At 37.8% G+C, this 15822-nt stretch overlaps 2 protein-coding genes across 2 annotated transcripts; one reads left to right on the forward strand and one right to left on the reverse strand.

Moving 5' to 3' along the window:
- Window positions 1–1073: 1073 nt before the first annotated feature.
- Window positions 1074–4804, reverse strand: rsrp1 (arginine/serine-rich protein 1). The gene is made up of 6 exons (XM_039740457.1): window positions 4616–4804; window positions 4029–4108; window positions 3268–3945; window positions 3021–3175; window positions 1590–2727; window positions 1074–1472 (listed from the first exon to the last, which is right to left on the reverse strand). Exons 1-5 carry the CDS (start codon window positions 4714–4716, stop codon window positions 2593–2595), a joined length of 1149 nt encoding a protein of 382 aa, XP_039596391.1. The 5' UTR covers window positions 4717–4804; the 3' UTR covers window positions 1074–1472; window positions 1590–2592.
- Window positions 4805–5210: 406 nt separating this feature from the next.
- mgst3b (microsomal glutathione S-transferase 3b) lies at window positions 5211–13093 on the forward strand. The gene is made up of 4 exons (XM_039740100.1): window positions 5211–5530; window positions 6549–6671; window positions 9924–9996; window positions 12380–13093. The coding sequence occupies exons 1-4, from the start codon at window positions 5405–5407 to the stop codon at window positions 12478–12480; spliced, it is 423 nt and encodes a 140-aa protein (XP_039596034.1). The 5' UTR covers window positions 5211–5404; the 3' UTR covers window positions 12481–13093.
- Window positions 13094–15822: the final 2729 nt, after the last annotated feature.

Raw genomic sequence — 15822 nt, forward strand, 5'->3', positions numbered from 1 at the left:
CATTTGCTTTTACATGCAATATTGTTTATCAGGCATATGGTAAGAATACTGCCAAACCAGGGGCCATTAAAGGAAACTCAGCGTGAGCAATACAAGTTAATATACTAATCGTCACACCACAGAATGTGTTATGGTGATTAACACATACCATAAGGTGTTTCTTTGTACCTGGGCCTATAATGAACCTCTAGTTGTCACATCTGGGTGCTGAGCCATGGCAGCTGCCTTTTCACAGCAGCTTTCATTAATTTGATCAATTTTTGTCACTAAGATTTGGCCTCAGGCTTGTTACTGATTTTAAATGTAAAATTTTTAAATTGATGTGCTGCTTCAGCTCATCACAATTGTATTTTTGCAACTTGAGAGATGTTGCATGGTGCCGAGGATCCGAAGACTACCACCTATGAAGAACGAAGACTGAGGAACGTCAAGTGGTATGCATTAAATATTCTACACTGGGATGGTAGCACTGCGATCTGTACAACTAGCTGTTTTGCCACATGGGTGGGGGGTGGGGTGGGTGTGGAGTGGAGTGACATAACTATCTTGTTAATCATTTTTAAACTTGAACACAATTTTAAATTGGTAAGACTTAAGCCACATACTTTGGACACAAGCTGCACCTGCCAAGTTCAAATGTTAATTGCTTTAAATGTCAGGCAGTGGTACACCTGTACCAGTATCCCTATCTTACTGCCACCACATTATCATGGATAGCAGCTCTATTATCTGTTCTTAGAGGCTTGTTTAATAAACTAAATCTTTTCACTGAAATTTTCAAATAAAGTACAACTACTTAAAAGTTTTCACCAAGGATCCACTAACACCAGCTGAACTTTAGTTTGAAACACCCTTAAAACAAACCCGACCCCCACCATGAGGTTGAAAGAAGACATTTATTATAGTTAACATTTTGGATTCAGTCTCCTTTTGCAGCTGCTCTATTGATGCCTGGCTGAAGATGGTCATTCCTGGAGGTTGCCATTTCCAAATGTTCACATGGTGAAATTCAGATATCTTAAAAGCTTGACTCAGCCCACCCCTTCACCCAATATACAAAGACAGGAGAAGAGTTTAGTATTGAACGCTTTATTTAATTGAATACAAAATACTACACAACCATGACTGCAACATTTAGAAAAAAAATCCCACCTTTATGAACTCTTGTCCAGTCTTCAATCCACTTACATCTGGAAAAGAAATCTTCAACACTTTTATTTAAATATATGTGCACACTAAACCCCCCCCTATATACAAAACTTTACACACAAAAAAAATGTCTTTAGTTGCTGCTACCGTGACTTAGCAAGAGATTGGTTTGGTGAAATGTTTGTAAAGAGATTTTTGCTTGCTTCTTTGTTAACGTTAACTGGTATCCACTGTCCATAAGGGCACTGATATTTATCAAGGGTGCTAGAATCAGCAACTGGGCTGCTTTGTAGTTTAGCGGTTGTAGGTTTTGCAACAGAGTTCTGAAAGAGAAGGGAGGAGAAAAAAAAAAAATCTAGTTAGCCACTTAAAATGTCAAATGTACAAAATCAAACAAGGGTCAATATGCTCCTGCAAGATTCTCAGAGAAGTATACTTACATTTGGGCTAAATGCAAGAGCTTTTGTTTTGGGAGACTTCTCTCTTGAAGCAACAAAATCTTCAACTTTTCTGGACAGCTGCACAAAAAAAAAAAAGATAAAACTTTAGCAATCCTCAATACCACACAAAGTTGCATTTATGAAATGTTACGCTTGAGACTAAGGCACATCACTGTACCATGAACTATACAAACTTTTAAATTCTATTGAAGGGGATTATCAAGTTAAGCTCCACTTCTGAAATTACAGGACTCAATATAATTGAGCAACATAAAAAGTTCTAGTGTCGTATTTCCAAAAGTTTTAATCATGTCAGTACATCTACACCCTATATACACACTCCATGATCATAAGTAGAACTTGTCAAGGATGTGGCAGACATCACTGTAAACACTGCAATGCTGCAGTAGAGAAGCAGCCACTTAAACTTGGTAAATTAACAAATAACCCTGAGAGGAGGAAAAAAAACCTAACCAATTAAGTGCATTACACGTAATTTAGTAATGTTTGGGAAGGGACACATTTAAGACAAAAGAAAAAAAATTCTCCCTGTGTTTGGAAGACATTGTGCTCTTGTCCTGCACTACATTTTTGCACAGGAAACTTATCTTTAGATTATGCAGCCTGGTTCTTCTTCTGTAACATCTCTTATCTGGAAATACAGTGAATAAAATATGATTTCCATACCTAATACACTTGTTCAATGTGTGAATATTTCACGTAAAGGATAAGTGACATACCAAGCACCACGACAGTATAGACTCCCGATGACTTTCCTCAGCAAAAACTACTTGACATTCTGTTTTAGATATTAGTGGCAAATGAACAAGCTATTTGCTAGTTACTTTAAAACAAATGCTACGCTGTACCCACATAAAAAGGTACAATGCAAATGAAAGAAATCTGATTGAAATCCCAATGTTTTTAAAGACAATCCCACTTAATTCTGAAGGCTCAATTTTAAACTAAGGAATACAGGTGCTTGAACAAAAGGGCAGTACTGCTAAGCAATTTCAGCTACCCCCACCCACTGACATAATCCTAACACGCAAAAGATTCCCAATTTCACAAAACAATCCACTTGACACTTTACCACCCGATTCTCTCCATCAAGGCACTGTAGAGGATTTTCAAGATTCTATAAAAACAGAAATAGAGGACATAAACTATGCGATTCCTGGAACAGTTAACAGTAATTAACAATGAGGGAATGCACTGCACAATTTCACTGTATCAGTTATAATTCAGTTAAATACAGAAGTTAACTAAAAACCACTACTTTTAGCCTTCGCCGAGTAGTGCAAGAGGAATAGCTACTGAAATATCTAAAACTGTATTTAGCATACCATCCAATCTCATTTAAAAGAAAATCTCAATCCAGTTCTCATTCATCCAGACCAGTATGAAATATTCACTTGGGATAAAACAAACCTTTTCATCATGTCCAGCATTCAATTCCCCCTTCATACTGTTAATATCTGGGGACACCTGTACTTTAGCTTTTATACTAGCAGGAACCTCCACGTTTTCCACTCCAAGGATCCTGGATGCGTTTGCCTTTGCAATCTCCAAAAGTTTAAGTTTATCTGCAAAACAAAATTGCAACTTGTATGCTTCCATGCAAATGTAAAAGCAGAATACTGAGAGATTCTGCATTAAAGTTTAGGTTTAAGTTTACCTTTCTCGGTTAAACGAACGGCACGTCTGCTTGGAGAGCGAGATGGAGTTCTGTAACTTCGGTCCACAAATCTTTCCCGACCAGTCTGTACAAAGCCATAGTATCGTCTTCCTCTTGTCCAGGACCTTGAGCGAGATCTAGATCTTGATCTATATCTCCTGTGATAGGACCTTGATCTATAAGATCTGGAGCGTGATCTGCATTTGTAGAAAAATCTATAATGCCTCCCACGGGAATGAGAACGAGAACGAGACCGCGACCTGCAGCATCGTGGATAAGAACGAGACCGACTTCTCGAGGAAGACCTTGATGGACTTCTCGAGGAAGACCTTGATGGACTTCTGCGTCTCCGGCAAGTGCGAAAGCTTCTATATCGCCCTCTTGACCGTGACCTCCTTCTGGAGTAAGTTGATCTATCACTGTCGCTTGAGCTGCTAGAAGTGCGGGACATGCTTGAGCTACTAGACGACAGTGATCTGGACTTGGATTTCCTTTTTGGGGAATAAGAACGAGATCGTGAACGCGTTTTTCTTTTTTCCACCGATTCTCTTTCCTTGGGTGAAGACAGGCGGAGTTCGCCCATGCAGCTGTTCATTTCCTCTGTTCTTGCATTCCCAAACTCTTCGGCAATCTGTCTTTCTTGGTAGACCGGCACCCGACAGATTTCTTTATCTGAAACTAAAGAGCAATTCGTCAGGATAAAAGGATTAACGCGATCTCAAACTACCGAGTAAATTGCACACCTAAAAAGCAGCCCATACCATCGTTAGTCCAGGTTTGCTCCTTTTCCTGAATCAATTTTCCGTCTCCGCGACACATACTGAAGCCAGTAGAACTGTTTCTGAAACAAACAAAAAAAATTAGCAAGACCTTTTAAAGCATTATACTCAACAGTGCCTCTACTGGCCCAACACCGTCACTGCAAAGGCGCTTCTAGAAATTTCCACCTCGCGTCTGGCAAATAAGCAGCCTGAACACTCCCTTGTCAACACGGTCAGCACTTGTTATGCAAAATATACCCACCCCGCTAAACCCGAAAATTCCAGAAGCTCGTGGATTCAGCGCCTCAAAATACAACTTTTAATCACATTATTAATAAAACGAATACATAAAACCGCAAAGCGGCCAGTAAGTTGTTACAATACGCGTCCGTTAAATTTAAACACACTACAAATATGATGGAAATAAAAAAAAAATACAGTAAAAATGTAATGTGCACTTCTGTCTCAATATCGTACAGGAATTCAATTCGTAATACATTGAAAAGCAACATCCCATTAAAAACTGATGTATAACAATGACATCCTCACCAACACTTTAATAAAAACAAAAAATGGAAATAACTTACAAAACACTTCCTTTATTTTGGACGGTCGAAGCAGTTTTTCCACCTTCGCTATTATTTTGAATTTGCGGACTAACAACGGCTACATCGTCTGTTATCGCCATGTTGAAAGAAAACTTCCAGAAGAAAATAGCTACGCGGGTAAGCTACAGCACAAAACTGTTATCTGCTACTCCGCTTCTTCAACAATAACACGACGCTGCCTAGTCTAACAGATAAATTCAAGCCCCACAAGCCTTACGTAACTAGCGTAACACCCGATTGGCTGGAAGGGAAAGGCTTCGAATGATTGGCCAAACGTTAATTTTTGTTGGATTATGCAAAATATTAGGCCACGCCCACGTATTCTTAAAGTCTATACATTTACTGTAAATTGTTTATGTAATAAGAGTACAGTACAGAAACATAACACGATAAATTGTCATAAACTTATTTTTAAATTATTGATAACTGAAATTCGTTGAAAACTTTACTTAGTACACATTCAAATCTTACATTAAACAGAACAAATGCAGTCAGATTGTGTGAGGGCAGATGGTGGCGTGATTTCATCATAGCGTTTCGCCTTGTTTGCTTTAAAGAAAATGCAAAGTCATGCGCCTTCGATGAAATCTCGCACGACCCTTTGCACAAATATTTACCTCAACAGCAAAGAGCCGGCTAGGCTGGATTATAACTATCGCGAGAGTGGGTCGGTGCCCCTCAGTGTGTGGTTTCTGTCTTGCTTTTTATCCTGTGCGACTCTTTCCCTGCCTACATTTAAGTCGACTTGGTGCAAGATCAACTGTTAACATGGCCGTACAAAATTTCCTTCCCAAAGAATTCGGTTACGTTATCTTCACGTTCGTCTACAGCTGGGTTATGTTGGCATATCTGGCCGTTAAAGTGGGACAGGCGAGGAAGAAATACGACGTGCAGGTATCAAAACGTACTGTTGTATATTATTTTTCGAACATTATCGGACAGACAAAACAGAGCAAACTATATTGATTTTTCGTAAAATGAAATGTAATCTTGATGCTGCCTTATTTTACTCGAAATTAAACATCTGGTTAATTTGTGATCTTTCTTAATTTGCCTATTTTTTGGTCCTATCAAATACCTTGTTGTGCCTCTGTGTGCAGGCTACAAAGTTGACGCCGAATCTGTTTTCATTCTAGTTGTGTTTGAAGACTAACTCGTGTTGCCCTGGCACTTTTAGGCATGCACGAGAGAGAACCCTGGTCCAAACTGAAGCTTGTAAGAAGGCGTAGCCCTGGTGTTACACGTTATTTCAGTGGATTTTCCAGATTTACAAAATAAAATAAATATCCTGAAATTTTGCACACTCAGAATATTTTATAACAAAATAATAGAGAATATCTGGTACTGGTAATGATTTTAGCAGAAATTAATAGAGAATTATCCGCAACTGGTTCTGGTTTTAGCAGAGGCAAAGCTAAGAACAGGATAAAGGTTGCAACTAGACCTTTGCTCTTGGATTACAATCTAACAATTTAGGGAGTGGTCGATAGACCTTTTATGCAGAAAACTCTTTTTCTTGTATTGCATCAGGATGTATGACCTTGTGTTTAAACTACTGGACTGTTAACAATAAAGCTGGCAGTCCCTGTCACTCTGCAATGCAAGTAATAATAGGGAAGAACGAGGAAGCTTAAACTGAATTACACAAACACTGTGTTATTTGAGAAGTAAAAGCAGTTAATGTGCTGGTGTTTACTGTGCAAGATATTCGTCTGACTTTGTGCATTTACATTTATAGTCATTTAGCTAAACCTTTATCCAAAGTATTAGACTTCGTATTTCTGTAGCATACTCAACTAAGGCACAAGAGAAATGTAAATATCACAGCTGTGTTTAGCTTGTAACATGTTTACTTTTTCTATTAGTACTGATGAGCAAAAAGAGTAATTTATTCATATTTCTGTCCAATCAGTATCCCACCATGTACAGTGACAAAATCAAAATATTTAACTGTATCCAGAGGGCTCATCAGAACACACTGGAGATTTATCCTCAGTGGCTCATCTTCCAGCTAGTATCCGGAATCACCTATCCAGTAAGTATCTATATGATTTAGCAAACATTTGAACAGTACATGTACATCAAGCTTATTGAACAGCAAATGATGACTAATGTTTAGATTTAGGCCCATTTACAATATTGAACTCATTTGTATCTCAGAACTGCAAATCCTTTGGTTTCCCACCAGGTGGCATTTATAAAATCAAATGTATACCAAATACCTATATATATATATATATATAAATAAAACAAATGCTTTCAACTGTTCCAGTCTGTTCATGATGGGCCCTGAGTAACGTCTGTAGTGACTGTGCAGTTGACTACATTTGGAGGTCTTATAAATATTGAATGGAAAATAAAACAAAAGTTAACATTTGACTGCGCAGTGTACCTGTAAAAGTTCATTCATACTAAATACTTTGTATTAGATCAAGTGGGGCCATCACATGGTCTACTCCAGGAAGCATTCCAATGGCTGGGGAAGACAATCCAGTAGAATAATACAGTGTCTTAATATTCATCAGAACACACTGATTTTTTTTTCATTTTTATTACTATTTAATTTAATATTGTTTCTTTGTATCAGTATACTGCTGCTGGATTATGTGAATTTCCCCTTAGGATTAATAAAATATCTATCTATCTATCTATCTATCTATCTATCTATCTATCTATCTATCTATCTATCTATCTATCTATCTGTCTATCTATCTATTCACCCACATGTTGCTTTTTGTTATGCTCGCAAATATCTTGTTAGAATATGCTAAATAATTTGTAATGCTAGTAAATTCATTGGTCAACCTCCATTGGACATATGTGTGTTCAAGTGGCATTACAAATAACTCCCAACTCTTGAGTCTGTCTGGCTGTTGCACTGTCTTCTAACTTCTTCAAATGATGATTGATACAGAAATATTTCACAATGCTTAAAGTAAAAGTTTGGTGTTTTTCAAGTCTAGCTATTTTTTTATCATCATGATATATATTATTGCCATATGAAATGTTGTTCTAAAGTGGAGCATTTTTTTAATTAAAAAAAATGTCTGTTCTTGTGTTTTAAAATGGAGCTTAAATATAGGACTCCAAACATTATACCAAAAGCCTTAAAACTTACCAAATACATTCCCTGTGAGGGCGCAAACTTTTCTTTTTAAGAAGAACGTAGCTTTGTCTCTGAGGCATGCCTTTAATAAAAAAAAAAGTAAACTGGAAGTAATACATTTTATCACATATTAGCTGTTGTGGGTGGAGTTTTAACATTTTCTACTGGTGTATCACTAATCAGCACTTCTGCAGTAGCTTCAGGCTGCTTTAGATTGTACAGTTCTTTTCATTAAGGGTTATGTTCTGCTATGGCTTGTAAGAAAAAGTGGTCAGCAGCAGGGCAGTCAGTTTGCCATGTCATTTGATTTAAGTACACATCTGCTATTCAGACATTGTGACTACATGTGGTTCAAAACATGCACCAGCTTTGGCGGCAAACGCTTTCTCACATAATATATATTTTTATGCCACGTGTGCTTAAGTCTTATTTTTTATGTGCAGTGCTGGTATACATACTGAATTACTGATACACACTCAAATTATTTATGATTATTTTTGCTAAACAGTGCCCCATGTACAATCCATGTTGCATCAGTCCTTCTGACTAAAACCTTGATGTACTCTCAGATACATGTTTACTTCAAGCAAATAAAACTGTCTATTTATTGTTGCATTTTAATCCATTGTCAAATCTTGTGATTTTAATTACTCCCAATCTGTGTGGAATAACAATGTAATGTCATTTCCAGAGATTTTACATGTATATGGCTGTACCTAACAGAATCATGAACCGTGGAACATGCAAGGTGTGGTGATTGTGGCAGGATCTGATTTCTTCTATTAGATTTACATAGCCTACCGAGTGAGAGTCGCAAAGGGTGGCAACATGGTGCCTAATGGTCAAACACACACAGAAGATTTTATTGTCATTTGTACATATGGTAATAAATAATTGTACTGATTGCACTGCATTGTTTTATTCAAAGTCTTAATTGCACTGCATTGTTTTATTCAAAGTCTTAGATTTTTGAACAGCCAAGGTCACCTGCCTGTTGGTGCTAAGTTCACAATGAAAATCCATACTCCCCATTATGCACTTTCTATGGTGTGTCATATTCACACCACAATAAAAATATACTATGCTGGGGAAATGAAAACATGATGAAGCACCACAAACCGATTATCAAATTTTGTAGTGCATGCTGAGTTGCTTTTGCTGTGGATATGGTTACAAGATAACAACTGAGGACAACTTTATGAGTGAGTAAAAGTTATTACTAATTTTCATTGTTTCTTCTCGCTACACATTTACTCAAGCCCATGATATTTTTAGGGTTTATTGCTGAAATAACTGGATCTTCTGTGGGTATTTTAATTTTTGTCTATGACCTTCATCACACATAGTGAAAGACTGTGAGTGATTGTAAGTGTGACATTTTTTCAGTGATTATTGACTAGCTTTCTACAGAACAGATACACAATTAATGCTCAGGCTGCAGCATTCAATGACGTCAACTATAGCATCAGTAAGAAATCAGTTTCTAAAGGTGAAATACACTAGAGATGTTAGAGGAAACCATGCCCCTGGGTCTGAAAGGTTGCTGTGTAGGGAGATGACCAGTGAGGTGAAGCACACAGCTGATCTCCTTTTAAAATGGCTGAATTTCACAAAATGTTTTTTTTCCCCTCATTCTTATTAAAATGACATGAATACACTGCTTTTACAATATATGTGAGATCTGTAGAAAAGGATCAATACTCATTAACACTTTTGGTTTGAAAAATTGTCATAATCTGTGCGTTTTTAATGCTTTTCTTTTTATGTTTGGACCACTGCCGCATGACTCCTATTTTAAAAAGCAAGAAGAGGTTAGATATTTTTTAAAATTACAAAAATTGCTTTACTTTAGAATACAGCTTCATGTGGCAAATGAACATATGCCACAATTGTGAAGAAATATTTTTGACTTGATGAACACCAAGCTTATCATTTGAAATTGAGGATTTTATAAACACAGGATCAAATGATTTCTGTTCAGTGCTTATTGTCATTTTTTTTACAGTCAATCTCTTCATGTCCTGTGGAACTGTAGAAGCAGTTTGTACATTACAATTCTTTGTAATTTCATTGTGAGAGTGGAAGAAAGATTCTTTTTCAATAAAAAGAATTACTTTTCACAAAAACATTTTCCTTTTCATTGTCATATAATGATTTCAGTAATCCCTAAATTCTCAACAGGTTGCAGCAGCAGTTCTTGGGGCTATTTGGGTTACAAGTCGGTTTTCGTATGCCTGGGGATACTACACTGGAGGTAACTGGCTTTTTGTTTTTGTAAGCATATGAATGACCTATTAAAATGTATGAAAATGTTTTATAAAATATGAGTTTGAAATTAAAAACGTAAATCTTATAAATATTTATCATTTTTGTTAAGTGTATTGTACCTTTCGTGGTGAATCAAGTTTTTGTAAAGCATTATACAGAATGTGGCATGGTAGCACAGTGGTTAGCAGAGCTTCTTCAAAGATGCTTCTGGTTTCTAATCGAATGCACTTTTATTGTTTGCATGTTATTCCCTTGTACACATGTGTTTTTCTCCATTTCCTCCCGGTTTTCCTTCCACATCTCCAAAGACATGCTGATGGCCAATTGCAAATTGACTCTAAGGCCGGGTTTATACTTCACATGACATGACACATGCTGCAGTGAACGATCCTGCTATGCAAGCATTTTACTCTTTATACTTGCGCACATACTTTACATAAATCTGGAGGAATCCAGCAGGTGGCAGTGCGAGATATCATCACGGTGAGAACAGGTTCGGCTTCGCTGTGTTGTGAATTGCCTGAAACATCCATTAAATTCTGATGACACCTTAACGCAATATCTGTGAAAAGGATGTTTAATGATTCAATCCATCAATCCAGGGATGTGTCCATTCCAGCAAGCATTGGGCATGAGGCAGAAACAATCCCTAGATGGAGCCTCAGCTCAACACAAAGTGAATACAAGCACTCACATACACTGGCATAATTTTAGCGGCACCAAATCCCCAAATCTGCATATCTTTTGAAGGAAACCAGAGCACTGTGTGGAAACCCAGCAGGAAAATATGTAAACTCCAAGCAGGGAATACCAGCGACATGACTCCCTACAAGACAACAGTGCTACCACTCCGCAACCGTGTCATCCCCGTGTGTGTAATTATTACCAGTATTCATTATTTAAACAAAATTAATGATTTATCTGTAAAATAATACTTTAATGCATTTCATCATGAAAGTGATCCATCCATCCATTATCCAACCTACTATAACCTAACTACAGGGTCACGGGGATCTGCTGGAGCCAATCCCAGCCAACACAGGGCGCAAGGCAGGAAACAAACCCCAGGCAGGGCGCCAGCCCACCGCAGGGCACGGACACACACACACCAAGCACACACAAGGGACAATTTAGAATCTCCAATGCACCTAACCTGCATGTCTTTGGACTCTGGGAGGAAACCGGAGTACCCAGAGAAAACCCACACAGACATAGGGAGAACATGCAAACTCCACACAGGAAGGACCTGAGAAGTGAACCCAGGTCTCCTTACTGCGAGGCAGCAGCGCTACCCACTACGCCACCGTGCCGCCCTGCATGAAAGTGATATCAAGTATAAATCTAAAGATTCTAAATTTGCAGAGAGTTGGAATGCCATACATGCAATGTGTTCTGTGTGGTGATCTATTGCTGCTTGCCACTGCTGTCAAGTCCAAGAAGCTCATAGCGATTAAAAACTGGGATGACGTTTACGACGGTCTGCTTTAATGATAAAGTAAACTACGAGGTTAAAGTGGGCATTTCAAGATTAAAGACGAAATTTCCACTTTAATCACCTTTTCACCATGTCCTTAATATTTTTCTCTGTGGCTCAAATACAGCACTGTACATTATGTTGCTGTTGTGAAGTTGCAAAAAAAAAAGACAGCACAAAAGATATCTGAGACTTTTAAAATGTATCGTGTCATTACGATCGGGAATATACGACGCTTGAATATAAAAGCACCACGAATGCATTTGTATGTCAGCATTTTGCTTCACCACATTGAACCATTCATCAAACATAGAAGCGTGCACATTGATCTCGTAGGATCCTTATAGAGGCTTTCTGTCACATGTAGATAGTAAACAGACACTCTGACGTCACATTCCGACTTTTAGCACACTGCAACCCACGACTTTTTGCTGGTACTGCAACTCGCGTATGTGTCGTGTTAATTTCTGAGGATATGCTCAGAGGACGCGTCAAATGAACACTGGGAATACGTGGCAGCCATGATGCGGGCACATACAAGTTCTGAGCGTTAAGTATAAACGAGCCCTAAGTGTGAGCTTGTGCCTTGCAGTGGATTATCATTCTGTCCAGGGCTTTTTTTTGCTTTGCCCCGTGTTGCTGGGACTGACACCAAGATCCACGTTATGTCTCTGAATTGGATTATATGATTTTAAGAATGTTATGTAATAATATGCAGATTAACATATTCTTACATTTTCCATTGATGTAAAGTAAAATGACTTAATCATGGTTATAATGAGAGTCGTAAATAAAATGAGAATTGCTTACAATTTTGTTTTATCAAATGGATTAAACAACCAACTGGATTGTATCTGTATGTAAATTTAATTTTTACATATTTGTTTTCTTCTAGATCCTGCAAAAAGAATGTGGGGTGTCTATGGATACATTGGCTTTTTTGGAGTTATTCTCCTATCAATTACAGCTGGTCTACAAATGCTACACATAATTTAAATTTTCACCATGTGCTTGCTCAATGCACTGGCAATAGTAATGAATGTAGGTGAAAACAAATTATGTGCAGATCAAAATCAACATGGGGAAACATCAAAGTCAAACAATTCCTGTAGCATTTAGGAGTGTATTGAATTATCAGGTGTCCAATGCATTTAACCTGTTTGCAGAATAGTAAAATGTACCCTTGAAAGAATCAGGTGGGTACATCATTCCTTTTAGTACATCATTCCTTTTACTATGTTAATGCAGACAGAAAATAGATAACCAACACACATAGCTTGATGAAAAATTTTTTTGGACAGCAATATTATAAAATGTTAGAAAAATAATAATTTTCTTAACCACTTTTGTATTTTTTCTTGTTATAATTTAGATCATGTTGGAACATAAAGTTGTTTAAATATAGTTTTTCATAAATGTTATTTTATCCCTGAAACCACTCAATCCTTTATGTATGTAATATATCATAATCTACAGAGGCACTGAAACAACCAAAAGGGAGGTGTGAATTGTATGGGCATATTTCTCTTATTATTGGTATGATTGTATCTCTTACTATTGTTTTTCTATTTTTATTCAATAAATCTTGTAAGCCTTTATTAAATGAAAATGCAAGATACACTTTCATTTTTTTATGATTCAGTTTACAGAATATGCATTTCCCCCCTCAGTAGTCATTTCGATACAGAATCCAAGGAACCATGCTTCATTTTGGTATTTCTTACAGGTGTCTTAAAAATGCAAAATTTTTGCAGGGTAGAAAAAAGTACTTCCTGATGTGACCATTAGAGGGCATTGTAGTACCCTAAACCCCAGACACAACTAAACTGAACCAAGTCCCAGTATAATAAAAGAAAAGTTTATTTTTACAAGTACCTTCCCAAAAGGCTTCAACAGTGGGATAAACACAACACAAATCTTCATCTTCCTCTCTTTATCTCCTTCTTTCACTCCTCCAGGTGAGCTTTTTCCATCCTCCATACCCAACTCCAAATTGCCTGGATGAGGTTGAGCGGCTTCTTTTATCCTGGGAGTACTTCTGGTGATGGGGCTTAACCTGTTTGAAACATTTCTGAGTCAAAGCAGGGATTACTAATCCTGGCAGCTCCTCCATGCCCAAGCATGCCCTGCGGGTGTCCGTATGGGACTCCTAGCCTGGGGATGCTACTATCTGGTGTATGAGGGGAGCATGTAGTTCTAACAGGATGTCTCCCACGGTCCTTGCATCACACTGGCATACCTGCTGGACATTGTTCCTTACCCCATCCCAGCTGCCCATGTGCTCCGTCCATCACACCGTATAGACCAAAACCATATTAAAAGGTATTTTCTCACACTTTCTAGTTCTTTTAAGTAAACATGGTTAAATATAGACCTTTGTTGTTGGTATCTTATATTTACCTCAGACACATGCCTAACGGTAGGTGCCTTTAGATTATGGAGTTGTTTTGTTTGCTGGTGCTCTGAGTGGGATTTATTAAATTAAATACCTTATTGAAAGAAAAACCTATTCCCTATAGTGGTGTGACCATTGGGGCTTTGCACATTGTTGGTACAGGTATTTATGCTTATTTATCTTGCCTATTTTTAAATATTGCCTTTAAATTCACAGTTTAAATAATGCAATTAGTAGTCTATTTAAAATGTACAAATCATCATCATCTTAATGAATCTTGAAACATCCACCCATCCTCTTCCGCTTATCTGGGGTCGGCTTGCAGAGGCAGCAGCTTAAGCAGAGAGGCCTAGACTTCCCTCTCCCTGGCCACTTCTTCCAGCTCTTCTGGGAGATTCCCAAGGTGTTCCCAGGCCAGCCGGGAGACATAGTCCCTCCAGCGTGTCCTGGGTCTTTCCCGGGGCCTCCTCCCGGTTGGACGTGCCCGGAATACCTCACCAGGGAGGCGTCCAGGAGGCATCCTGATCAGATGCCCGAGCCACCTCATCTGACTCCTCTCGATGCGGAGGAGTAGCGGCTGTACTCTGAGCCCCTCCTGGATGACTGAGCTTCTCACTCTATCTTTAAGGGAAAGCCCAGACACCCTGCGGGTGAAACATAAGAATGTAAAATAATGAAAGAGTAAATTGGCACAAGATTTTATCTTAGGTGTTTTGAATGTGACAGAATCATTTTGTGGAATATACAGCTTGTTTGCAAACTCTCTGCTTCTACCTATCTCATAACACCATAAGCAGAGGACCGGTCAGGCAAAGTCTTGTTGTGGCATAACTTCAATAACTATAAAGTACTCACACTAGCACTTCTAAAGGAATTGCATTAAATATTCAGGTATTCTACTCATTGTGCAAAAAAAAGTTCAGCCAATGAGGGCCTATAATGGATGCAGACATATTCTGTAACCAGTTTTATGATGCTAAAATAATGTGTGCTTCTTACCAGAAACCAGCTCAAATTGAATATCTTGAATTAGCATTACATTTGAGCTTTGCTTTTTGTAAACTTTTAATAAATCTTACTCATGCCCAAGAATTATAACTTACAATTTTTGACACACACATACTTTATTTCCTACTATGCTGTCTTGAATACTTTTGAACTTGAAGGTTTTAATTCCAATACTTCAGTTTTAAATGCCTTCAGTTTAATAATAAAATTGGACTCGCACTGATACGAGTGTCCCACCTCCATGGACTAATTGAATAGCCTTGAAATATGAGTTAGAATCAATGAATGCTTTGTAAAATTTATATATACTGTATATGAAACATGCAGATATTTATATATAAAGTATAGTCAAAGTATTCAGATCTCTTCATATTTATTGCATTAAATATTTTAAGTGAATACATCTGCCATTTTGCAATTCAGTCTACATGCATTTGTAGTAGTCGTCTTGGCAGAAATTACAGCTTCAGGACTTCTTGGGTAAATCTCTATAAGCCTTGCACACTTGGATTTTTGTAGTTTTTCACTTTTTTTCCTGTCAGGTCCTGAACAAGTTCTGTTAGCTTGGATGGAAAGCAACTGTAAACTGCCATGTGAGGGTCCCTCCATGAATGTTCTGTGTGGTTTAAATTCTGGGATTTGGATGTGCCACTCAAGAACAGTTAAAGACTTGTCCCAAAACCACTCCAGCATTGTCTTCAATGTATGATTCAAGTTATTGTCATGTTGAAAGGTGAAAATTTGTTCCAGTCTGAGGTTGCATGTGCACTTTGAAGCAGGTTTTCTTCAATGGCCTCTCTGTATTTGGATGTATTCATTATTTCCTCAATTCTGTCCAGTCTCCCTGTCCCTGCTACTGAGAAGCACCTCCACAGCATGATTCTTCCACAACCATGCTTCACTCTATGGATGATAATAGGTAGGTGATGAGCTGT

Source organism: Polypterus senegalus, chromosome 17 (genome assembly GCF_016835505.1).
Source record: "Polypterus senegalus isolate Bchr_013 chromosome 17, ASM1683550v1, whole genome shotgun sequence".
Taxonomy (NCBI): Eukaryota; Metazoa; Chordata; class Cladistia; order Polypteriformes; family Polypteridae; genus Polypterus; species Polypterus senegalus.

Excerpts from the sequence above, each read along its gene's own strand:
- rsrp1 (XM_039740457.1), bottom strand. The coding sequence starts at position 4,716 with ATGGCGATAACAGACGATGTAGCCGTTGTTAGTCCGCAAATTCAAAAT. Across the intron at positions 3,946-4,028 it reads GCAAACCTGGACTAACGATG|TTTCAGATAAAGAAATCTGT; the intron begins GTATGGGCTGCT and ends ATTGCTCTTTAG. Across the intron at positions 3,176-3,267 it reads CGTTCGTTTAACCGAGAAAG|ATAAACTTAAACTTTTGGAG; the intron begins GTAAACTTAAAC and ends TTTGTTTTGCAG.
- mgst3b (XM_039740100.1), top strand. The coding sequence starts at position 5,405 with ATGGCCGTACAAAATTTCCTTCCCAAAGAATTCGGTTACGTTATCTTC. Across the intron at positions 5,531-6,548 it reads GGAAGAAATACGACGTGCAG|TATCCCACCATGTACAGTGA; the intron begins GTATCAAAACGT and ends CTGTCCAATCAG. Across the intron at positions 6,672-9,923 it reads TATCCGGAATCACCTATCCA|GTTGCAGCAGCAGTTCTTGG; the intron begins GTAAGTATCTAT and ends AATTCTCAACAG.